Raw genomic sequence first — 26,834 nt, 5'->3', positions numbered from 1 at the left:
TGATTAGCGATGCCAAAGAAAATACACTCTTCATGTGCAAATGGTTCTTTCTCTGCTAAGAAAGATATTGGCATAGTCAAGTGCATTGTTGTAAACTTTAGAGCTTGTGCAAATCTGCCTTTACATCAAACACCATTATATTGCAATGTTGTGTGTAATTTATCTGACATAACAGTTTTCAAAGATGCCATTTGCATTTGGCTCAATTGCAAATGGCTTGCTAAATGAACATAGTGCACTACTTGGAGAAACGGAGAAATCTATTTTTCCATTGCCTATGAATACCAATATCGCTAACAAATAATCGTGTATTCGTGTAATCGTATATCCAATTTCCAGTGAAATGATATGGCGTATTTACACACCTCTCCTCCTTATATATCTGTGTTTATAAATAACAGTACTCCCATCATAGCAGTCATTGAGCAGCCATATAATAATTGAATTCCTGGTCCTTAATGTCTGTATTGTCTGGATTAGAATGGCCGGACATCAATATGTATGGCCATGACTGTAAAACAATAGCTTGTCTGGCTACCTGGCCATCAATATGAATGCAAAATCAATATAAACAGCCACACATGTATAACAATAGCCTTTAATGGTCAGCCATTCATTTATATGCAGACTGTATGAATAGACACCTGAGTTTAGCAGGTGGTTTTTAAACAGGGGGAGGGAGAAAAGGATCAGACATTGTCTCAGATAAATGTTTGTCATGGAATTCTTGATAAAAATGTAAAATATAAACTCGCGAGACATGCGGCTATCACCCCAGTACTTCTCTGGATTGCTGCAGGACAGATTTCATGTATTTATAAAAAAGTTCAATGCAGGAAATTTATATACAAGGTACTTCGTCATCTATAACTTATCTTTTTGAGCAATATCAACTTTGAATAATGGACAGTAAAGCTCAAAGTGTCTTCTTTTTAGGTTTTCAGCTGTGAGTCCCAAAAGCTGTGGCAAAGGCTAAGAGGTAAAAAAAAAAGTCTAAATCTAAATGTATCCTCTTATTTTTAGCCCATCTGATAGCATCATTGTGGAACATACTGAATACTGAATTACTCAATATTGAATAACCACACCAATGTTGCAATTAAAATGGTGCTGTATGTAGCACTGTAGTTACTAGTTAAAGATTAGCACAGTGGTATACACCGATCCCATCTGCCTTTCTGGACAAAACAAGCCTCATTATGTTATTACAGCAATGGAGCATGTAATTGGGGTCAGGGCATTAGTGTGGCAACCTGCACTGTGACAACAGACATCAAACAGCACTTCGAATGGCCATCGAGTGATACATATTATTAGCACTTTGTGACATCCAGTAACTCATATCTGTGTCAAACTGCCACGGCTTTCATTAAACATTACCCCAGGAGCTAGACATGAATAATAGATTTTCAAATATCACTTTACCTTTCCTGTACACTTGCATTATTAAACAGCAGCTGGCGTATCCTGTATCCTGGATTAAAACACAGGGCCACTTGCTGTACAGAGAGCGTTTTTTTGTAAATCTTTTTCGAAAAGGTGCAGCGATGTTGCAAGAGTTTTCAGCTCCAAAAGATGTTTTAGAGGTAGAACAGTCCCAGACTGGGGTCATGCTTTACTAAGTGTAGGTGAAGAGATACAAATGGCCAGCCTCGGAGTCCAGAATCGACACCTGAGCCTGTACAGGGCCGTGTAGATGGAGGAGAGAGATACGAGACAGTGGGTCATGTAGACCAGAAGAAGTGTTTGTATTGCATGCCAGAAAAAAAGCCAGAGCCGGTGTATGGGGGATGTTTTGAACATAGCAGATATTTTAGTGTGAGATATCCAGTGGCGGAAATGTGTATATTATTGAGCTGTTGTGAGTTTGTATGCTATGAAAGGAGCAAGGAGCCTAAAGTTGTAACTAATCAGCTATTTCTTTCTCTTGAAGCTCGACAAAAGGAAAAATATTTTTAAATAATAAAATCTGGTGATTGTTGGGTTTCGATTGTTACACGTTCTTCGTAGGAGATTAGGGGTGGTACTTCAGAAATGATAATATATTAGAGGCCAATTATAACCTGGATTTGGCTCAGCGCTGGAACAACCGCCAGAGCTGCTTATAATACTAAATGTAAAAAAATGTTGGAGTTAAATGTGTGGTATAAATATTTCTAATTAATTGAGTCACTATTCGTTACTATAATTATGAAACAGCTCCAGCACACCTCGACAGATCTCATATACGTACTGTATAACCCAAACCATTTCAATCCTTAATAAGAGGCATACAAGTCCACAGATTCTTTTAGACCTTATTGTAGATTCTGTAGTGTACATTTTTACTACCTGCTTTTGTGGATGTTAATGATTTAATATAACATAAAGATGCTGCTGTCAGCGTACTACTGATTAAGTTCCACAGACTAAATAATAATTACTATCATCATTATCATACATAGGGTTAGGTCATTATTATTATTATGAATATAATGAATATTCTGGAGCAGTATTGTGGGAAATAAACTCTTTACACCAGGGTGTAATAAGTATGAATGACAGTCTCTGGCCAAACAATGACACGGTTATTACTAATTACTATAGATTATTGCTAAGGTTTTGACATGAAGTCTATATAATATTGATATCATTTATATAACATACTAACAAAAAAAATGGATCTGTGCAACACATTATGCATTAGAAAACTATATACTTCGCTGTGGCTGTGTGTGTGTGTGTGTGTGTGTGTGTGTGTGTGTGTGTGTGTGTGTGTGTGTGATTGCTGACAAAATGTAGCTTATTTGTAACTTCTGCTTGTAATTGAGTGAGTGGGTTTATTATGTTTAGTCTCCGAGATTGTTGCACTCCCATCTGTTAGCACATGCGAGTTTTGAGAGAGAGAGCGAGAGAGAGCGAGAGAGAGCGAGAGAGAGCGAGAGAGAGAGAGAGAGAGAGAGAGAGAGAGAGAGAGAGAGAGAGAGCAGCCAGGCTAAGGCCCGCTTTACGCTTTAACTCTCTTGTCAATTAATTTGGGGATATTATGATAGACAGCATTTTTACACATGCAGAATCTGATTAACCTGAATTATAAAGCTGATTTCACACAGCTGTGTAAAATGGAAATTATTGCCTTGATTGGTCATCACTGCAAAAAGTGCCTCAATCAGGCTGAAGATATTTCTAATCTGAATTAATGTTTCACTGTGAAGATCTCTGTACATTAACTTCACACACACACATTTCCATTTACTTGCCATTAACTGTTTAATGTAGCATTATATAATCTAAGTAAACACATTTATCTAATCATATCCTATGCTAAAACAATATTTCTTTATGTTCGCCATAATTTAATCAAATATTTGGCTTGTTCATTTTTTTTTTTTTTCAAAATATGCACAATAACATTAATTGTATTATCTCATTCAGCCATAAGAACATAAGTAAAGTCAGGTACTGATGAGGTGAGGAGGCCTGAGGTGCAGTCTGTTTTCCAATTCATTACAATGTTATTCAATAAGGTTGAGGTCAGAGCTCTATAGCAGGCCACTCATGATCTTTCTTGCAAAAGGTCATTGTGATGCTTTGGGTTTTCTGGTTCAAGCGAAGGAAAACTTTAATGTTTCCCCATCTAAGGACACCCTCTACAATTGTGGGCCTCAGACTTCATCGTAACAGTTTAGAGAAGAATCGCATATGGCTAGAAAGTCCCAGTACTTGCTAAATACCATTTTCTATGGTTTTCCTGTCTATGTTTTAAATTTAACAGCCTTCACTATTCTGAAGATACTTTCAGGGGTTCAGTCAGTGTTCCAGTTCATCCCAAGGGTGTTTAATGGTGTTAAGGTCCAGGCTTTGTGCAGGGCGCTCAAGGACACCAACCCCGTCAAACCATGACTTTATGGATCTGGATCGGAATATAGCAGCATTGTCATGCAAAAATAGATTTGGAATCAGATTCTTGATTAAAATAAAAAGAAATGCTACATCATACAAAGACATTTGTGGCAGCAGGTGCTTTGTTGTGAAAGAACTACATGTGTGTGTGATGGTATATATCCATTGGCTACATAGTGTTATGAAGATTGCTTATTTCAGGTCAGTGATGTTCATTATATTCAGGTGTCTTACAATTGCTTACAAAAGTATTTGGTGGTGTTATTGTTTATTTTTATTATTTTCTTTTTCTTTTTTTTTTTTAAACCTGCACCAGCAAAATATGAATATAGTTTGTCTGAGGCATGCATGAACTGCCTTACTGCAGAGGTTATCTAACTCTTTCTGTGTGTGTGTGTGTGTGTGTGTGTGTGTGTGTGTGTGTGTGTGTGTGTGTGTGTGTGTGTGTGTGTGTGTGTGTGTGTGTGTGTGTGTGTGTGTGTGACTTGCTAAACTTTGTCTATTTCCTCACATTGCCCTGATATTTCCCTTTGATCCCTGCTGCTATTTGCTAAGTGCCCCACAGGCCGTGATGCAGCTCTCTGTAAACTCCTAGCTGCTCTTTAAAGGGCTGCAAGAATGGCCTTGTCCTTGTGTAAACATCCGCCTGCTGGCTGAGGGACGACTCTGTCCCAACCAGTCATGCTATAAATGAGTTTGTTGGACAGAAGTTGCATTTATTCTCTGAAAGTCACAGACGTCATTCCCGTAATTTCTCCTACAGATCCGGTTTGAGTAACGTTCTTATGGGATTAACAGGGTTTCAGTTTGTTAGTTTTTTTTTTTTTTTCCTTAGGCTTTAATATTGGTTACTTGACTTCCTTTCTGTCTGATGATTTTCATTACAATAAGAAATTACAGAATTAGAACTTCAGTATACATATTAAGTTATATATTAAGTGGAATGAAATTAAATGTGTAGTAGCAGTAAAACAGATGTCAGAAAAATCTGACTACAATGATAGTTCTTCTTCTTTCAGCTGCATGTTTTCCCTCACCACATCCATAAGCCTCCTCCTTGGTCTTCCTCTTTTCCTCCTTTCTGGTGGCTCCATCCTCAGCATTCTCCTACTGATATACCCCATGTCCCTCCTCTGCACATGTCTAAACCATCTCAATCTTGCCTCTCTCACTTTGTCTCCAAAACGTCCTACAGGCGCTCTCCCTCTAATAAACTCATTTAAATTCCTGTCCATCGTCGTCACTCCCAACAAAAACCACAACATCTTCATCTCTGCTACCTCCAGCTCCACCTCCTGTCTTTTAGTCAGTGCCACTGTCTCTAAACCATACAACATCTCAGGTCTCACCACAGTCCTATAAAATTTTCCTTTCACTCTTGCAGATACTCTTCTATCACAAATCACTCCTGTCACTCTTCTCCACCCACTCCACCCTGCCTGCACTCTTTTCTTCACTTCTCTAAAACGCTCTTCCTTACTTTGCACTGTTGACCCCTGGTACCTAAACTCATCTACCTTCTTCACCTCTTCTCCCTGTAACTGCGCCACTTCACTGCCCTCCCTCTCATTCACACATGTACTCTGTCTTACTCCTACTGACTTTCATTCCCCTTCTCTCCAGCGCGTATCTCCACCCCTCCAGGCTCTTCTTAACCTGCTCCCTACTCTCACCACAAATAACAATATCATCCGCAAACATCATAGTCCATGGAGACTCCTGTCTGACCTCGTCCTTCAACCTGTCCATCACCACTTCAAACAAGAAAGGGCTCAGAGCCGATCCTTGATGCAGTCCAACCTCCACCTTTAACCAGTCTGTCGTTCCTACTGCACACTTAACTGTTATCACACTGTCCTCATACATGTCCTGCACCACCCTCACATACTTCTCTGACACACCTGACTTCCTTATACAATAACACAACTTCTCTCTCGGCACTCTGTCGCACGCTTTCTCTAAATCCACAAATAGACAATGCAACACCTTCTGACCTACTCTATACTTCTCCATCAACATTCTCAAAGCAAATAAGGCATCTGTGGTGCTCTTCCTCAGCATGAAACCATACTGTTGCTCACAGATGGTCACCTCTTCTCTCAGCCTGGCTTTCACTACTCTTTCCCATAACTTCATGGTGTGACTGATCAACTTTATTCCCCTGTAGTTACCGCAGGTCTGCATATCTTCCTTATTCTTAAAGACCGGTACCAGCACACTCCTTCTCCAATCTTCAGGCATCCTCTTACCTTCCAAAATCTTGTTAAACCTGGAAAAAAACTCCACTGCCATCTCTCCTGAACATCTCCACTCTTCTACTGGGATGTCATATGGTCCATCCGACTTTCCACTCTTCATCCTCTTAATCACTGCTCTCACTTCCTCCTTACTAATCCGATCCACTTCCTGCTTCACCAACTCCACACCATCCAACCTTCTCTCTCTCTCATTTTCCTCATTCATCAGCTGCTCAAAATACTCCCTCCATCTTCTAAACACACTCTCCTCACTAGTCAACACATTTCCATCTCCATCCTTTATTGCTCTAACATGCAGCACATCCTTCCCAGCTCTGTCCCTCTGCCTGGACAATTGGTATAAATCCCATTCTCCTTCCTTAGTGTCCAACTTTATATACAACACCCCATATGCCCTAAGAACTCTTTTTTTTTTAAGACACAGTTTGTTTTTACATGTCTGGAGTTAAAGCTTAGCTAAGAATGTCCATTGCTTTATGTCGCTCCTAAGCTTCTTTATCTCAATTCTGATTGGTCAGATGGTGTGTGTTATTTTCATAGAACAGCACAGCTTGAACAGTATTTCTATTAGGGCTACTTGGACAGGGGAACTGGTAGGTCAGTGGTTAAGGCATTAGACTTTGAATCTGAAGGTCGCGAGTTTAAAAACCACCCACAAGTTGTATAAATAAAATAAAAATGTAAGTCACTCTGCATAAGGGCATCTGCGAAATGCTGTAAATGCTTTTCTTGCTGTCGCATGAATGATAGGCTGATATTAATGCAATTATTTTTAATACATTGTTGTTTCTGTAGTAACCACTCATGCACAGGGAGTTGTAAGACATTTAGAAAAATTAGTGTAACAGTCAAAGTGCTTTGCAAAGATTCTTGGTATGAAACAGTCTTTGAGACACTGGAGTTGTGTGTTTTCTTGATTATCGGTAAAATAAAAAGTCATGTTTTTTTGAAAGAGAGACAGAAAAAGCGAGCAAGAGTGAGCAAGCAAGAGTGAGAGAGAAAGAGGGGATGGTAATGATTTATTGTAAATAATTCTTCTGTTATACGTTCTGAAACATAAAACAATAAACTGATAAATTGTGCAATATTGTGTAATAAATTAAAACATGTTAAATCGCTGTAGTATAAGAAGAATTACTCACTTCGGCTTAGGCAGCAATATGAAAGTGATGCACGTGCTTTTACACACTTTATGAAGCACTAGTGGCTCCTACAGTAAAGTCCGTCAATATTTCCAGAAAGCACAGCATTCGATTGCCGTTAAACGCATTCCTCAATAGGATTTAAACTTCCTTTTTTCCCCTGAGACACCACTGTTCTGAAATTTTTCTAAATCATTTTTAGACTAAATACAGGTGTCCGGGTCACAGTGTTTTCTCACAGTGATGTGAAAATAAGCCTGTATTTTGGACACTTCAGTAAATGCTGTAACCCAGATAACCTTCCTCTTCCTATGTATTTGGCTTTGTGCTGGCAAAGCCTTGTGTCTCAGTTCTAGCTTCAAACAGCCCACTCACAAAAGCGCTGCCTCACTTACAGTGTTAAATTTTCTCTCTACATCACAGCTACAGTCTCTCGGTACTCACTACATACACCAGATCCCCTGGAGAGAAGTATGTCTCGATGGCTCATAACTATAAGCATGTAAATGTAACGAAAGTGTGTGTTTTTTAACACACTATTAACTTGCTTCTTGTGTACCACTGGGGAGCTGTGCAGTGAAGGGTTTTTGTTTTGCGTCGTTTTGGTGATATGATACGCACTAAAATATAGATATTTCTACTGTACAATCTGGCTATAAATTCTATTATTTTGAATATAATAAACGATCCATTGACTGATATATCCTCCTGCTATCTCAACCAGCTAGCCTGCTAATTAACTGCCTCTAAACTAGCTTGTTGTCACAAACTTCTTAACACACACATGAAAATTCTGTTTATGTTTATTACATGTGTTTTAGATTTTTTTGTCCACATACATTTTAGAGAAAAAAGTATTGGGACATCTGACGTTTCTTACCATATGTGGCCCTCCTCCTCAAACTGTTACCATTAATGTGGAGGCACCCAATTGTACAGCATTAGATTTTCTGTTCACCTGAACTAGGAGACCCAGACCTTTTCCAGTATGACAATGCACCTGTGCACAAAGCAAACTCTGTGAAGATTTGGTTTACATGGGGCAAAGTGGAAAATCTTGAGTAGACTGTTATAGAGCTCGGACCTCAACACTATTGAATGAACACCTTTGGGATAAATTAGAATGCTGACTGTACCCCAGGCTTCCTCACCTCAACTACAGCAGTACCTGACTTTACTAAATGTACTGAACTCAAATCTCCACACTCATCACACTCCAAAATCTAGTGGAACCTCTACCCAGAAGAAGGTTATTATAAGAGCAAATGGGGATTAAATGTGGAATGAGATGATCAAAAAGCACATAAAAAAGGTACATTATGATCAGGTATTCCCATACTTTTGTCCATATAGTGTATGTCTTCCCAATGGTCTGTTGCTACATGTGTTTATCTGTTCTGAGTTTGGATTTGATTAGTTTGCTCTGATAAACTGTATGTCCAATTGTTTGTAAACCCATGATCCAAACATCTGCATGTATTTGATGTAACTTTCTGTAGCATTCTTTACTTTCACTCTCACTCTTATTTTCACTTCTGCGTTTATTCTCTTTTGTGTTGCTCCTCTCTCTCCACTTGTCTGTGCTGCTGCTTACTAAAACACAGAACACTCATTAGCCTAAATTCACCCAGGTTGGAAATCCTTACCACTCACCTTCCCCAGCTCTGCCCTCCATTCAGAAACCAGTGCTTGAAAATGCACTCACTTTTATTATCTATTTCCAGATTTCATATAGTCTCTATATCTTTGAGTGTAGCTGTAGGGATTTGAGAGGTGAGGCACTGAGTTCAGGTGATGAGGCAAAAGGTTCATTCATTGTTCCATTACATTTCGAAGGTGTTCAGTAGGATTGAGGTGCAAGACCCTCGAGTTCTTCCAGTTTAACCCTGGCAAACCTTGTATTCACAGAGCTCGATTTGTGTACCTAACCATTGTCATGGAGGTTTGTGCCTTTTGGATCTACTGACAGTTGTGCAAAATATGTAGTCACAATTTGGTAAAGGCATTCGTACTGTATATCTTCTGTGTAATTTTTTTCCATTTACATTATTTCTATGTTGCCAAGTTGTAGTATTTCACTTTCTGGTTCATGTTTTTTGTTACTTTTTTCTCCAATTTGGTCACCTGGTCTCCCATTTCACCTGTACTACCAGCTATGGAGGCTGGTGATTTTTCAAGTGCTTCTTTCAGATAAATGAAGCCAACCAGTAGCATCTTTCTGAACTGCTGCTCATGCTGTCTGACAGATAAAGTGCTATCTGCCCTCCTCTAAATGCAATAGCCCACAGAAGCTCGTGAATAATTAGTGTCGCTGTGACTGATCAGAATGTCTTTGTTTCCTTTCCAATGATTGCTTTCATCATTGTATTGTATCTGTGTAGTATTTTATGTTACCCGGATATGTGTGTAATAATCTGCCTATGATTCATAGATTCCCCTTAATGAACTACACATAGATGTTTGTATGTGTATGATGCATGTGTTCGTCACAGGTTGACAGGTAGACACGAGTGAGATTTCAGTATCAGTGTCTTGAATTACATCATTATATTCTTAGCAGTTTATTTAACAACAGACGCCAAACCTGTCAAAATCTGCCAACTGGTTTAATGTTAGCTGTTCCAGCCCTGCACCATTGTCTGAAATTGGCATTTTGCACTATGAAGGGTTGAAGCTAGTTGAAGCCTTTCACTCTATTTGAGGTTAAGCTCTTGATCATGTGTGTGCATGTGTGTGGTCTAAGGTTACTTTGATCTTGCTAATCTAAGGCTTTATCTATTAGCTGTCTGCTGTTTTGGATTAAACAGCATTCGCTTTAATCAATCAATGCGGCTTAATTCCCCTCCTTTTTGTTACTTTATACTCTTGTGGTTCTCTACATCAGGCTCTGACCTTTTTTTTTTAGCAGATAGCATCATTCTGACTACAAACTGACATTCCCTAATGGACCTGGGTCTCTCACAGGTTATAAATCTAGGAGCTACTGAGCAACTCATAAAATAGCTCAACATTTGCTATCATCACAGATCCAACACCATCTTCTCCATGCCAGAGCCTTTAAACACTCCAGGAGTGGGATCCAATTGGCACTGGTACATCTCTAGATGGTACGGGATGTTTGCGAGTTCGGCATCTACTTTTTAAAGGTCCATAATCTTCATGAGGTGGGATGTGACTGGAGCTGGCCAAACCTCAGGATGTCTCGGGATGGGGAGATCATAGGGTGACGTATAAGAGTGGAGGAAGGTGCACACATGCAGGAGATGCAACCTGAAGGAGATTGGAGACTGTAGGGTGTTGGCAGGATGACAGTATAACTAGACAGCATCGAATGGTGGTTTGTAGGACGGCTTTGGAGGTGAAGAAGAAAAGGAGGAGAGTGAGGATTGAAAGAAGAATAAGATGGTGGAAACTGAAGGAGGAAGACTGAAGTGTGAGATTCAGGGAATAGTAAGGAGAAAATTATTTACACCATTTAGCCAGGCATACCAGTAGAAGCATGGAGATGTTTAGGAGAGATTTCATTAGAGTTTTTAACCATGTGAGAGGATGCCTGAGGAATGGAGAAGTAGTGTTCTGGTACTGTTTTGAAGAACAAGGGAGATGTGTAGACCTGCAGTAACTACAGGGGAATAAAGTTGATCAGTCACACCATGAAGTTATGGGAAATAGTAGTGGAAGCCAGAAAAGGTGACCATCTGTGAGCAACAGTATGGTTTCATGCCGAGGAAGAGCACCACAGATACACTATTTGCTTTGAGAATGTTGATGAAGAAGTATAGAGCAGGTCAGAAGGAGTTGCATTGTGTGTTTGTGGATTTAGAGAAAGCGTAGGAATTGTGGTAATGTATGAGAAAGTCAGGTGTGTCAGAGAAGTATGTGAGGGTGGTGCAGGACATGTTTGTGGACAGTGTGACATCAGTGAAGTGTGCAGTAGGGACGACAGACTGGTTAAAGGTGGAGGTTGGACTGCATCAAGGATCGGCATTGAGCCCTTATCTGTTTACAGTGGTGATGGACAGGTTGACGGATAAGGTCAGACAGGAGTCTTTGTCGACTATGATGTTTTGCGGTTGTGATATGTGGTGAGAGTAGGGCACAGATTGAGAAGAGCCTGGAGAGGTGGAGGTACACACTGGAAAGAAGGGGAATGATTGTCAGTAGGAGTAAGACGGAGTACATGTGTGTGAATGAGAGGGAGGGCAGTGGAGTGGTGCAGTTACAGGGAGAAGAGGTGGAGAAGGTGGAGGAGTTTAGGTGCCTGGGGGTAAACAGTGCAAAGTAAGGAAGAGTGTGTTAGAGAAGTGAAAAAAAGAGTGCAGGCAGCGTGGAGTGGGTGGAGAAGAGTGGCAGGAGTAATAGAAGAGTATCTGCAAGAGTGAAAGGGAAAGTTTATAGGACTTTGGTGAGACCTGCGATGTTGTATAGTTTAGAGACAGTGGCATTGACTAAAAGACAGAAGGTGGAGCTGGAGGTAACAGAGATGAAGATGCTGACATGTTCATTGGGAGTGATGACAATGGACAGGTTTAGAAATTAGTCTATTAGAGAGACAGCACATGTAGGATGTTCTTTGGGGACAAAGTGAAAGAGGCCAGATTGAGATGGTTTGGACATGTGCAGAGGAGGGGCATGGGGATTATGGGTAGGATAATGCTGAGGATGGAGCCACCAGGAAGAAGAAACAGAGGAGGTATATGGATGTGGTGACGGAAAACATGCAGGTAGTTGGTTTGAAAGAGGCAGATGTGTATATATATATATATATATATATATATATATATATATATATATATATATATATATATATATATATATATATATATATATATATATATATGTATGTATGTCTATATATGTATGTCTATATATGGTTCAGTAAATTTACCTATTTCTGCAGAGCAGCTGTATAAAAACTGTGTTCATAGGCATGACAAACTCTAGAGTATTTTGTGAATAGGGGCAACAAGGATAATATATAAAATTAATATGGATAATAATAAAGAATATTCACACAATCTTTCATGGTTTTCAGACATTTTATCCCCAATTATGAAACCTGATTTATTTTTTATTTCAGTTCTCAAACAGAGGGTAATTTTTAAACAATATATAAAGATTAAACAAAAATGGACATAATGCCAATGCTTTTAGTAACTTCCCTACTGCGGTCATTTGATTCTGATTAGTCAAAATATGCTGAATTTCTTTTTTGTCAAACCTCAGGTGCACATTTATATATTTTTCCAGGGCAATATAATTTCTATAGAAAAAATGTATATGGCAGATATGCGGCATAAAGTAAGGTTAATAATATACGTCTGTTTAAAAAAAAAGCATGAGGTACAAGCTGGTTTATAATTAGATTTAATATTGTGGATCTTGCAACAAGCCTTCAGTATAGCTGTGACGAACATCTTCTCTCTCTTTTGCACACCCTGTCATTTCACAGAGAAAACGGAAACTGGGAGTCAGAGCACAGGGTCAGCCATGATACAGCACGCCTGGAGCACAGAGGGTTAAGGGTCTTACTCAAGAGCCCAAGAGTGGCCACTTGGCAATACGGGGGTTTGAACCCCCGGCCTTCCAATTGCCAACCCAGTGCCTTAACCACTGAGCTACCACTCCCCACACATCAGATCTGATTTTGACCAATCAGATTCAAGCATTTTACCAGACAATTTCAAGGTTTGATAGCAGCAACTCTTCATCTATACATTAATTATTTTCCTATAACAGCATATGTGCTGAATTCATACTATACTATATATTTTGTCTTCGTTACTAAAGAAAATATTTAATTGACCTTCTGAAATTAGTGTCTATTGTTCGTATTCACATTCTATTGTGTATTGAGCTGAAACATCCAAAAACTGGTCGTTACTACATTAATTGCATGAGAAAAGCCTATTTTTATTGTATTATAGCAGCTTGCTTTTTAATATGTATTAGAATTTATTTAAATTTTAGTCCCCTGTATTACTCAGTGCAGTTGACAGTTGTCTTGGTGCTGAACTACAATACCCATCACCCAGAACATGTCACCAGATTACTAATCACCCACACCTGGTGTCAGTTACCAGCTCCTATATATACACGCACACTCTAAACACAAATGCAGGGCGCAAAGTATCCATCCAGCTCTGCTACACACATAATACACACATACCACACATGCCTTTGATTAATTTTTGATCTAGACCTGACAAACTAAAACAACCCCAGATCATAACACGTCCCCCACAGGCTTCTACGGGAAGCACTAGGAATGATGGGTGCATCACTTTGTGTGAATCTTCTTATTTTGATTTGCCCACCACTCTAGAACAGGGTAAACCTGGGCCCATTAGACCAGTTTACCTTTTTCTATTGCTTCGGAGTCCAACCTTCATGTTCCTTTGCAAATTGGCCTTTTTTCCGATTAGCCATACTTGTTTGTGTAAGGCTACACAGCTGTTTAGTTCTCACCTCTTGACTTGACGTGTGCTGAAATGCTCTTACTTGCACCATTAAACATTAGCGTGAGTTCTACTGTTTTTGTATCACTTGATTTCACCAAACCTCCGATCACAATTATTCAAGATTTTGTCCCAATACATTTCCTCCTCAAAGATGATGGTTCGTTACTATCCTTCCAGTTTTATTAATGCTTTGGACAGTTCTTTACCCAATTTTAGTACTTTCGGCGATCTCCTTAGTTGTTTTTTTTTGGGTTTTTTTGCTTGATGCAGGACAATAATTTGACCCGGAGAAAATGCCTTAAGACGTGGCATTATGAGTATCTGCTTACTGCATCAGTGAGGGTTGTAAGTAACTTGTTGCCAGATTAAACATATTCATCATTGCAGTAATTATTCAAAGGAAGCTCCTATTTGCTCAGTTATTTCCCGATAGTGACTTTTTTTTTTTTTTGGCCATGCAGTGCATTAACCACTTATTTCTTATTGGAAAATCAATAAAAGAGTATTATTATCTCTGTCTTTAACTGTGATATGTTCTTTATAAAGGTTCAGTGCTGAGAATATCTACTGAAGATAGAACCACTTAAATACGCTCAAATTGTATTATTGCTCTTAATGGTTTAAAGCTTTGGCATGAATCAGTGAAAGGGATTTATGAAGGAAAACTTACACATTGTCATCAGGATGAACGAGTTTAGAGAGATACCCTTTGCAAATGATCCCGATTAAGCCTTTTTATCAAAGCTTGCACACACACACACACACACACACACACACACACCCACACACACACACACACACACACACACACTGATACGCACACTTTAACATGATTTGCATATTAATATAGACTTCACTTAGATAGAAGTGTACACACATGTTCGAGTCTAGCGATTAATCCTTTTATCAGAGCCATATGTGATGAAGTGTAAATGTAAAACCAATCAGCTTTACAGCTCACGGTTGTTTATTAACCCTCTTAAACAAGGACATATGCTCACAACAGGTCTGTTTAAAGACAAAAAAAGATGGAAATGATCATGATCATTTTAATCATTTGATTTAATTTAGTATATAGTAAGTATTAGTGATGTAACTGTACACAAAATGTATGATTCGGGACGTCCCTCGGTTTTTAAATCATGGTTCGGTTCAGTTTTGGTAATAATAAGGTGAAGAAATGCATATAATTGTTTGTAGTTTTCTATTAACACAGTTTATTATAATTAGCATTTGTGAACATCAACAGTTTACATTTTTTAAACAATTTCAAATAAAATGCCCGATTTGATAAATAATATATAAATTATATTTCAGAATAATAAATAAAAAATAAAATATAGAAAATGAAAATAGAATAATTGATTTAATACACTTTTTATTATATCGATTAAATAGAGTAATACATTTCACAAATGAAATTGATTAAAAATTATTATATAATTGTAATAAAATAAAAATGTAATTGCATTTGTTAGACCCCATTTGGCTAATACAGATGTGTATATAAGTGTGTGTTTTAATATTTAATTTTCCAAAGATATGATCTACTTGAATGTTCCACTAATTTCAGCATTAACAAATGTCTTCATTCTTTCCATCCTTCATTTATTCACTCCCTCATTATGTGGATTTGTCAGGATTTTCTTCTTTTTTAAGAATTTTTTTTTAAGCAAACGCAAAAGGATCTATATCACTAAACTGTCGGATTAAAACGTTGTCAGGAAGCAATTTCGCGCCTGTGCAAAACAAAGTACCAGGCGGAGACTAAAACTTGTGGCCCACCACTTTAATTCCACACATAAATAGGATTGCACCGATACGAAAAAGCCCTGTACCGAAATGGTTCGGTAAAAATAAGTGTATCCTTACACCACTAGTAAATATGTAGTGGGTCTCTGTAGACAAGACAAGAGTTTTGTGTTCATGTGTTTTGTGTTCACTCAGCTCTAATAGTGCCCTGTGACTTTCTTTTCCTCCTCCTTCTCTTCAGATGCGAAAGTTTGTCCATCGAAAGAGTTCCTGTGTCGCAACGGCATGTGCGTGGCCCCAGTATTTGTGTGTGATGGTGACGATGACTGCGGAGACAACAGCGATGAAGAGAAGTGCACATTAGTCCCTGCCACCACATGCAGCCCTCAGGACTTCCGCTGTAACAACTCGGAGTGTATCCCGGCCCTGTGGAGCTGCGACGGCGACCCTGACTGCAGAGATAAATCAGACGAGTCGGCAGAGCGTTGCAACAGCAGGAACGAGCCGAAGAAGCCGGGCTGCGCAGCTGGAGAGTTCCGGTGTGGCAGCGGAGAGTGCATCCATCTCAACTGGAAATGTGATGGTGACCCAGACTGCAAGGACAAGTCCGATGAGACAAACTGTCGTAAGTACAGAAGCAGTCAGCATCCGAGCTGTGTCAAGTAAAGCCATTTAAAAAGTAAAAGAGCTAGCAGCTGCTGACATGATGCACTTACAGTAAATACACTGCAAAGATCACAGCAATGGCCTACATCCATGATCACTTGCTGTAGGAAGGAAAATACTGTCAAATAAAAATACATTTCGGAAGGAGAGGAAGAAAAAACACTACGAGAGGGAGCAAGTGAAATAAAGAAGAGAGAGAAGTTGGAAAGGGGCCAAAGATTAAAGGAAATAAGAAGTCAAACAAGATATATTGGAAGCAAACAAGGAAGTGAAAAATAGAGGTGAAAGGAGGATGGAAACAGGGAGAAAAGAAAACAAGACGAATAGGAAGAAGAAAGGAAATGAGGAGAAAGTGAAGCATGGAAAAACAAAGAAAAATAGGATAAATGGAAGCAAGAAGGGAGGAAAGAACAGGTGGAGGAAAGGAATGCAGAATGGAAGGAAAGAAGAAGAAAGAGTAGGAGGAAAGAAAACAGAAAAAGGTGATAAGGGGAAAGACAGAATGACACAAACCATGGAAATGAAACAAGGAGAGAGTGAAGAAGGAAACAATGGGAAATAACTAAATAGATTTGATTACATTAGACAGACAGACAGACAGACAGACAGACAGACAGACAGACAGACAGACAGACAGACAGACAGACAGACAGACAGACAGACAGACAGACAGACAGACAGACAGACAGACAGACAGACAGACAGATAGATAGATAGATAGATAGATAGATAGATAGATAGATAGATAGATAGATAGATAGATAGATAGATAGATGGATGGATGGATGTTAGGTCGAATATATGTATTAAAAAAAAAAAAAAAAAAAAAAAAAACCCAAAAGGAGATATATGTACATTGTTAAAAAGCACACCATAATGAACGAAAGGGGAGCGGAGAAGGAAAGGAAATGAGATCTTTGGGTTTTTAGTGAAAGTTTCTGTATTAAATAGTTTGATAGAATCTAATGTAATCTAGTTCTGTAGTAGAAATGCTCTTTTGGCATTATCATATAGTTTCTTATTTACCTTCTCCTAGATTTGTATTAATAAGATATCATTTGTATTCATTTAGTTTAATACACGCCCTACATTTGTATTAATTTGCTTTCCAGGATGAAGTCCCTGAAATGAGCTTTGCAGTAAATCACTCTGTGCCCCTACATTCATTTATTTTCATGTAAAATGCTCTCGACTTGTTGGAGTCAGACATTCGAAGTCCTGATGCTCTGCATAAATGTTATGATTACAACAAAGGGAATTACTATAGAAATTTTACATCATATCTGGAACATCTGGAAGAGCTGCTGTTGCATCCAATCAGAATTGAGGATTTAGTTGTACCTGGTATAAACTCTATAGGATTTGATTTAAAATCAGTGCACATGTTTAAATACTTGTGTGTGTGTCTGTGTGTGTGTGTGTGTGTGTGTGTGTGTGTGTGTGTGTGTGTGTGTGTGTGTGTGTGTGTGCACGCACATGTGTGTGTTTCTACATTCCAGACTAGCCCCTTTGACATGCATCTTAGTGTCTGAGCCATGTAAACCTGAGTCCTTTGCTGTAGAGAGGAAATCAGTGTGGTGCCATTCACTATTGCAATTCTTGTTGCTAAGGAACCGTGTGTGCGTTTGTGTGCGTGTGTGTGTGTGTGTGTGTGTGTGTGTGGTAACCCTGTGTGCATTGTGGTACAATGGAGGCCCCTTGAATTTGAGACTCTCTTTTTGTGCAATACTTTATGCTTTTCATTTCCAATTTAAAACACCTGCACGTTTTTGCATGTGTTTATTTTCCCAGAAAACCATAAGGAATCTTAAAGATTGTCTACACATTTAGCTAATTAGAGTATAAAATAGAAAAAATATTAGGGTTTTTTTGGCCACCATAATCAGTGTAGCTCAAAAGAAACCCAAAGCGGTTTTCCACTGATTTCACAGATTTGAAAATCTTTTTTTTTTATTGTAAACATTCTAAAAGATAGTATTTTTTTTTTTTTTTTTTTTTTTTTTTTTTTTTTTTGCAAAAATTGAATTGAAAAGCATTTAGAAGTTTTTCTTTGCAAATATTTTACAAATAAAGTGGTATAAGACTAATTAAAGTGGTTATATTTTGAGAATAAGCCTATTTTTTAGTTTAGGATTTAGCAATAAGAAAAATCTGTACAGATTTACAGTATAGTTAGTAAACGGACACTGCGGTGGTTATGTAGGAAACAAATTATTCAGAAGAAAAAAAAATCAGACAGACATTGAGGAAGTCTGAAGGATATTGATGGTTACATCTGTGTGCTATTCGAAGAGGATATCCTTGCACTCTAGTCCTTGTCCAGCTGTTTAACTGACATTACACATTGGCTGGCTAGTAATTTTCTAAGTCTTAATGAGAATAAGTGTGAATTTATATCATTTAGTACGGAGGTGCAGCCTAAACTTTAGTGGTCTCGCACCAGATTTTAAAACTGCTCCTTATTTAGGCAGTACTCAGTCCTCTCTCAATCGCCTACAGCTGGTTCAGAATGCTGCAGCATGTTTAAAATGGCTTTTAACAGGTACCAGTAAGTGTGCACACATCACCCCAGTCCTTTCCTCTCTCCACTGGCTCCCAGTACAGTGCAGAATTCAATATAAAATTGTATTATTTGTTTTTAAATCTCTGTCTGGTACGGCCCCAACCTATTTAAATGCCATCTGCGCACCCATGGCCGAACTCTCAGGTCCTCTAATCATGTCTTGCTCGAAGCGCATAGAACAAGATAAATCGTTGAGTGACCGCGCCTATTCAGAGGCAGCTCCTAAGCTTTGGAATTTCCTCCGTCCTGATCTCACCTCTGAAAGGGAATTCTCTACTTTTAAAGCTAAACTAAAGACCCACTTATGCAGCAAAGCCTTTGTTTTGTAGTAGAACGTGTGCTTAGTCTTCTGCTTCTTAACGTTTATATTTATTTGTTGTGTTTTATTGCTTATTTTATTTTCTCCTGTTTTAGCTCCTACTATTTACTTTTATTTTCTTTTAGAATTTCTTTTAGAATTATTTTTATATTTTATTACTTTTATGTTAACTCTAATTTAATTTCTATTATTTGCACATTGCATTTTGCACTGTGGTGAGACCTGAGATGTTGTATGGTTTAGAGACAGTGGCATTGAGTAAAAGACAGGAGGTGGAGCTGGAGGTAGCAGAGATGAAGATGTTATGAAGGTTTTCGTTGGGAGTGACGACGATGGACAGGATTAGAAATTAGTTTATTAGAGGGACAGCACATGTAGGACGTTTTAGAGACAAGGTGAGGGAGGCGAGATTGAGATGGTTTGGACATGTTCAGAGGAGGAACATGGGTTATATCAGTAGGAGAACGCTGAGGATGGAGCCACCAGGAAGGAAGAAAAAAGGAAGGTGAAGGAGGAGGTTTATGGATGTGGTGAGGGAAGACATGCAGGTAGTTTGTAAGAGGCAGATGAAGAGGACACAAGAAGCCGAAAGAAGAAGAATTTTACACTCTGTTCAGCACCTAGGTTCTACCTGGTAGTTGTTAAGTGTTACATAAATAAAGTTTTAATTGAATTAAATTGATATGTTGTTGTTTTTTTAAATACGAAGAAGATGATCAAAGAAATTAACCCTCAAGGAGTTGAACACCAGCGTGCTTGACGTCACCATTACTTGAGCCAGAGTCCAGGTTAATATATTGCGACTTCTCGTGTTCTCTCATTGTTTTGGCTTTAATCTCGTAAATGTACTTTTTTCTCAAAAAAAGTAGGACTTTTTTCTCGTATTGCTACGACTTTAATCTCGTGATCTTATTACAACACTTTTTTATAGAAAAGAGTACATCAGCATAGCACATCTGGACAAAAGGCAAAAGTTTTCCATTCTTTTTTGCAATAACATTCTAAATCATAAGGGCATCTCCTGTGCACAGCCAACATCAAGTCATGCCACGGACTTAGATGTGTCAGATATTTGTTCTGGCTAGGCCTTACTGATCTAACCTGATCTTGGTTTTACCATTCCTTTGTTAGTTCGGATGTATGCTTTGGGTCACTGTCATGCTGAAAGGTGAAATTCCTTTTCCTTTTCAGCTCACTATCGGACATCTGAAGGTTTTGCACTAAAATCAATCCATGCAATCCATGATCTCCTTTACCTTTGTAAAAGCCCCAGTTCTGGATTATGAAATGCAGTCCTAAAGCATGATGCTTTGTCCCCCGTGCTGCACCGTGGATATGTGTATTATTTTACCATTTTTAGTTCTTTTTTTGCACCAAAAATAATTTTTGGATTTCAGAAATGATGGTCTCATCAGGCTATAATACAGTGTGCCATGTGGTTTGTGGTGATTTAGTTGATTTTGGATGTTTTTTTATAAGAAAGGTCTTTGGTCTAGCAATCATCCATGAAGACATGAAGAAATAGCTCGATTAAAATTCAGACACTAGCAAGGCAAGTGTGTGTCGGTGTGTAAGTGTGTGTGTATTCTTCTCTAAAGAGATGCATCCAGCATGAAATAATTTTCTCTGTTTTGCTGAAATTGATCACCAGTTTATCTCCCGCAGCTGCGGCACTACAGAGACGCGCGCCGTGAATAATTAAACAAGCTTTAAAAAAGATGAATGAGAACAACAACATCCCACACAAGCAGCACAAATCACAGCGTACACATCTTTGTTTACCGAATGTTTTAGGATAAAGCAATAGGTGTTAATGCGAGGGGGTCGAAGGGATTTTGCTTTGGCATTGTAGCCCACTTCGCGTCTGACCTGACCGCAGTAGAACAGACAAAAACATCTGCTATGCTGTAATTATGAATAACATCATTAACTTTGTGTGTGCGCATGTGTGTGTGTGTGTGTGTGTGTGTGGCTCCTCAGCCCTGCTCACCTGCAGACCGGATCAGTTTCAGTGTGGTGACGGCTCCTGCATTCATGGCACTAAGCAGTGTAACCACGTGCACGATTGTCCCGACTTCAGTGACGAAGCCGGCTGTATCAACAAGAGTATGTCTCTTTTTTTTTAATGTTTTCTCTCTTTTTTTTTTATGCTACCTTTCCTAGAGCAACGTAAGCATAATGAACCAAATTCTTTAAATCTGAAATTAGATTTAAATGTCGGTGATGATCAGATGATGAAATGTCCAAAATAGAATCCACTTCTGACCTTTCGAGATTTCTTTTAAAAAGCTGTAATTTTAAAAAAGCAGTTTAAATATAGATGATACACATTTTGCCTGATATCATCATGTTCTAAACTTGATCTACCTTGACCATGGTGTGTTTGTATGTGAGAGAAAAAGAAATCTGAGATAACTCGGTTGTGTTTTCTCGCAGCTACGAAATGCGAAGGGCCGCTGAAGTTCATGTGTAATAACGGAGAGTGTATTGACAGCAACAGGGTGTGTGACAGCAACAAGGACTGTAAAGACTGGTCGGATGAGCCTATGAAGCAGTGTGGTAGGTATCGCAGCACACACTCGCATACGCACGCATGTAGGGCGTTATGTTACGATATTATGACGTTCGATGCATCAACGTGGAGTCATTAAAGAATCATGATACTTTTAAGAATCAATTCTTTTCCCTCGTTCCTATCGATGCATTCAGTTCGAAGTTCAAGTAGAAATATTGATTTGTTTGCTCTGCAGATTTTACAATATCCTTTACCTCCATACATCAAAGTGTACAAAGTGAACTGATTTCATATCTCAGATGTGAGCTCACACCTGCAACTGCCCAGTGATTTCCAATCATTTCCCCTATAAGCCAATATCCTCTGCATGTTCCCTACTCGAGGATGTTAATTGAGGATATATGACATTTTCAAAATGCCAGCTTGTGTTTGTAAATGTTTTTCTCTTCCTCTCTCTCTGTCGCTCGCGTGTTCTCTCTGGTGGCTTATCTTCACTATGAATCTTTAATGCAAAACATATAAAGGGGAACGGCTGCTGTTGAAGCGGATGTTAATTTCCCTGAGGGAGGCTGCTCTGCTCTCTCCACCCCGCAAATGAGATTGGATGGAGCACCTGCTTCCCTGCCACACCCCGCTAGCTTCAAGTGCACACAAGGCGACTCCAGATTGTCCAGAGCCTATGAACAATACATGTCACCTTCAACATATTCATGAACATGTGCAATTATTCATCGTTTGTGAAAGTGATATCTCACCCTGCTCTCATGGCTGCAGAGGGTCCCTCATCCTCAATGCACATGCTATAAATACATATAAAGGTATTCCCAGAATTACGATGGTTCGACTTACGATTTTTTAATATTACAATAATGACAGAGATTGACAAACATTCTGAGAAAATATTTGCATCCATTGCATGGATATTTGCAATATGTTGGGATGCTGTCAGGATATACCCATCTCCCTCCGTGTGAGATGCCTTGCCCTCATCAGCGGTCGACAAAGTTCAGTTTTCTCGGTGTTAGAGCGTGTATTTTTCCTGTGTTTTCTTGTGTTTTAAAGCCCAATTTGAGGTCTTGTCTCTCTTCTTTTTATTGCCAGCACCGGACACTGAAACAGATTGTGTCCGGCTCCTCCCTTCACTTGCAAATCGGCACATGCATATATACTGTGAAGTTCATTATGGTAGTGTAAATTGCCCTGTTTTCCTAAATTATGTACTGTAATTAATTTATTATTAACAAATTACAGTTTCTACCCCATACTGCTCGGCCATGTCTCGAATTATGATATTTTCCAGTTTCTATGGGGTCATCAGAACGCATCTCCATTGTAACTCGGTGTGTGTGTGTGTGTGTGTGTGTGTGTGTGTGTGTGTGTGTGTGTGTATATATATATATATATATATATATATATATATATATATATATATATATATATATATATATATATATATATATATATATATATATATATATATATACACACACACACTTACACACACCGAGTTACAATATACTGTACACACACACAACAACAACTAAGCGACAAAAATCGATAAATGACATTTGTTGTCAACCGGCAGCGGGAAAAAGTGTGCGTCCCAAGTCATCTAAGGCAGGGGAGCATTTTATATTAAAAGAATAGAAACAAGAAACACCCCAGAATGAGTGAATTTGTTAAAAGGAGAAATCCCTCATGCTTTCCTCAACAAGCAGCCACTATAAGCTTTAAAATGTCTAAATTAAAGATAATTAAACTCCATAAATATATTTAAACTCTATCTATCTACATCTATCTAAGTACAACTTTATACATATATAAATATCATGAATTAGTTTTATATAGATATAATAAACATTTAAAAATATATTTTTTATTTGATTAATTAAAGAAATAATTGTCCGATTAACGATTATCAAAATAGTCATTAGTTGCAGCCCTAATAATATAATATATATATATATATATATATATATATATATATATATATATATATATATATATATATATATATATATATATATATATATATATATATATATAGTGAGGAAAATAAGTATTTGAACACCCTGCTATTTTGCAAGGTCTCCCACTTAGAAATCATGGAGGGGTCTGAAATTGTCATCGTAGGTGCATGTCCACTGTGAGAGACATAATCTAAAAAAAAAAATCCAGAAATCACAATGTATGATTTTTTAACTATTTATTTGTATGATACAGCTGCAAATAAGTATTTGAACACCTGAGAAAGTCAATGTTAATATTCGGTACAGTAGCCTTTGTTTGCAATTACAGAGGTCAAACGTTTCCTGTAGTTTTTCACCAGGTTTGCACACACTGCAGGAGGGATTTTGGCCCACTCCTCCACACAGATCTTTTCTAGATCAGTCAGGTTTCTGGCCTGTCTCTAAGAAACACGGAGTTTGAGCTCCCTCCAAAGATTCTCTATTGGGTTTAGGTCTGGAGACTGGCTAGGCCACGCCAGAACCTTGATATGCTTCTTACAGAGCCACTCCTTGGTTATCCTGGCTGTGTGCTTCAGGTCATTGTCATGTTGGAAGACCCAGCCTCGACCCATCTTCAATGCTCTAACTGAGGGAAGGAGGTTGTTCCCCAAAATCTCGCAATACATGGCCCCGGTCATCCTCTCCTTAATACAGTGCAGTCGCCCTGTCCCATGTGCAGAAAAACACTTCCAAAGCATGATGCTACCACCCCCATGCTTCACAGTAGGGATGGTGTTCTTGGGATGGTACTCATCATTCTTCTTCCTCCAAACAAGTTTAGTGGAATTATGACCCAAAAGTTCTATCTTGGTCTCATCGGACCACATGACTTTCTCCCATGACTCCTCTGGATCATCCAAATGGTCATTGGCAAACTTAAGACGTGCCTGGACATGTGCTGGTTTTAGCAGGGGAACCTTCCGTGCCATGCATGATTTCAAACCATGATGTCTTAGTGTATTACCAACAATAACCTTGGAAAAGGTGGTCCCAGCTCTTTTCAGGTCATTGACCAGCTCCTCCCGTGTAGTTCTGGGCTGATTTCTCACCTTCCTTAGGATCATTGAGACCCCACGAGGTGAGATTTTGCATGGAGCCCCAGTCCGAGGGAGATTGACAGTCATGTTTAGCTTCTTCCATTTTCTAATGATTGCTCCAACAGTGGACCTTTTTTCACCGAGCTGCTTGGCAATTTCCCCGTAGCCCTTTCCAGCCTTGTGGAGGTGTACAATTTTGTCTCCAGTGTCTTTGGACAGCTCTTTGGTCTTGGCCATGTTAGTAGTTGGATTCTTACTGATTGTATGGGGTGGACAGGTGTCTTTATGCAGCTAACGACCTCAAACAGGTGCATCTAATTTAGGATAATAAATGTAGTGGAGGTGGACATTTTAAAGGCAGACTAACAGGTCTTTGAGGGTCAGAATTCTAGCTGATAGACAGGTGTTCAAATACTTATTTGCAGCTGTATCATACAAATAAATAGTTTAAAAATCATATATTGTGATTTCTGGATATTTCTTTTTTAGATTATGTCTCTTACAGTGAACATGCACCTACAATAAAAATTTCAGACCCCTCCATGATTTCTAAGTGGGAGAACTTGCAAAATAGCAGGGTGTTCAAATACTTATTTTCCTCACTGTATATATATATATATATATATATATATATATATATATATATATATATATATATATATATATATATATATATATATATATATATATATATATATATATATATATATATATGTATATATATATATATATATATATATATATATATATATATATATATATACACACACACACACACACACACACACACAAGATAACAAAATGCAGTAGACAGACAGACAGACAGACAGACAGACAGACAGACAGACAGACAGACAGACAGACAGACAGATAGACAGATAGATAGATAGATAGATAGATAGATAGATAGATAGATAGATAGATAGATAGATAGATAGATAGATAGATAGATAGATAGATAGATAGATAGATAACTTTTGTATTAAGGATGAGGGACAGTCTGTATATATTCTATGTAAAATACAATATTCAATATATATTATATATATTATAATAATTATATATTATAATTATAAAATTATAAAATTTGATAAATGATAAATTTCAAATCCAAGGGTTTTTTTGACAAAATGGATACCAATACAATACCAAAATGAATAACATATTAAGTATTAAATAATCAAGGACATAATTTTATTTTGCTCTATTTATGTCTGTTACTGTTACTGATTAACTGAGTTTTATTTTGAGCTTGTTAGAGTAAAACATCATCTTCAATAGTGAGCAGATCCAGCATGCATAGTCCTTAATAAAAATGACTCATGAGCAATCCTGGTGCATCCACATAAAGTTTCCATGCTCATAAATGTCATTCAAATGTACAGCATCTTGAGCTCACTGATATTTAACTTTCTTGAATAGTAGGAAGAAAGTGTACTTCCTCCTGAGAGTTTGCTTTGCTTTGATCATTAATTATAATTAGTGATAATTAGTCATATTGTGTTGTCTACACTAGGTAAAACTACATTTATTCCAGCACAAGGACTAATACGTATTCAGAACCTGTTATTGAACATAAGGTTCGTTAGCATTCCTACATCAATTGCCTTGACATTGCATTTCAATTGCTATTTTCTTTTAAGGATATTGAGCACCATAATCAGGTCCAGATCTCTCTAAAAAAAAAAAGTATATATACACTATATCGACAAAAGTATGTGGACACCTGATTCTTTTAGCCTTTTGTGGTTCTTCCCCAAACTGTTACAACAATGTCTGAAGCAGACAATTGTATAGGATGTATTTAACTAGGAGAACCAGATCTTAGACCTCAACCCTATTGAATAATGTAGCTTTGAGATAAATAAAAAACACTGACTGCACCCCAGGCCTCCTCAAACTACATGACTTTACTAACACCATTGGGACAAGCACACTTCGAAATCTAGTTAATCATCTTCCCAGAAGAGTGATGTAGATTTTAACAGCAAATGGGGACCAAATTTGGAATGGGATGTTGAAAAAGCACATAGAACCTTATGGTCAGGTGTCCACAAACTTTTGTCTATATAGTGTGTGTTATCCATCCCAATACATGGTTTGGGATGGATTTTAGAAATCTATCATGATCTATCATGACCCTGACCAGGATAGAGTGGTTACCAAGGATACATAACTGAACAAATGAATAAGTTTGAATTTGTTAATCTCAATAAATCTCAGTCTCAAT

The 26,834-nt window shown here is 38.1% G+C and overlaps 2 protein-coding genes across 4 annotated transcripts in view; one reads left to right on the top strand and one right to left on the bottom strand.

The window, feature by feature from the left end:
• Positions 1-26,834, bottom strand: part of ddr2a (discoidin domain receptor tyrosine kinase 2a) — a 359,575-nt gene that overhangs the window by 132,645 nt on the left and 200,096 nt on the right. The window lies entirely within an intron of this gene.
• lrp8 (low density lipoprotein receptor-related protein 8, apolipoprotein e receptor) overlaps positions 1-26,834 on the top strand; it is a 180,830-nt gene that overhangs the window by 112,947 nt on the left and 41,049 nt on the right. For all 3 annotated transcript variants that reach the window (XR_014537519.1, XM_083566146.1, XM_083566145.1), the window contains exons 5-7: positions 15,737-16,120; positions 21,024-21,149; positions 21,480-21,602. Coding sequence is in view for 2 of the 3 variants with exons in the window: in XM_083566146.1 (XP_083422272.1) it covers positions 15,737-16,120; positions 21,024-21,149; positions 21,480-21,602 (633 nt within the window). In the remaining variant the exon portion in view is untranslated. The remainder of the gene's footprint in view (positions 1-15,736; positions 16,121-21,023; positions 21,150-21,479; positions 21,603-26,834) is intronic.

The sequence above is a fragment of the Silurus aristotelis genome, assembly GCF_946808225.1.
Source record: "Silurus aristotelis genome assembly, chromosome: 2".
Taxonomy (NCBI): domain Eukaryota; kingdom Metazoa; phylum Chordata; class Actinopteri; order Siluriformes; family Siluridae; genus Silurus; species Silurus aristotelis.
The sequence above is the reverse complement of the archived record's forward strand: the minus strand, read 5'-3'. Positions and strand labels throughout refer to the sequence as shown.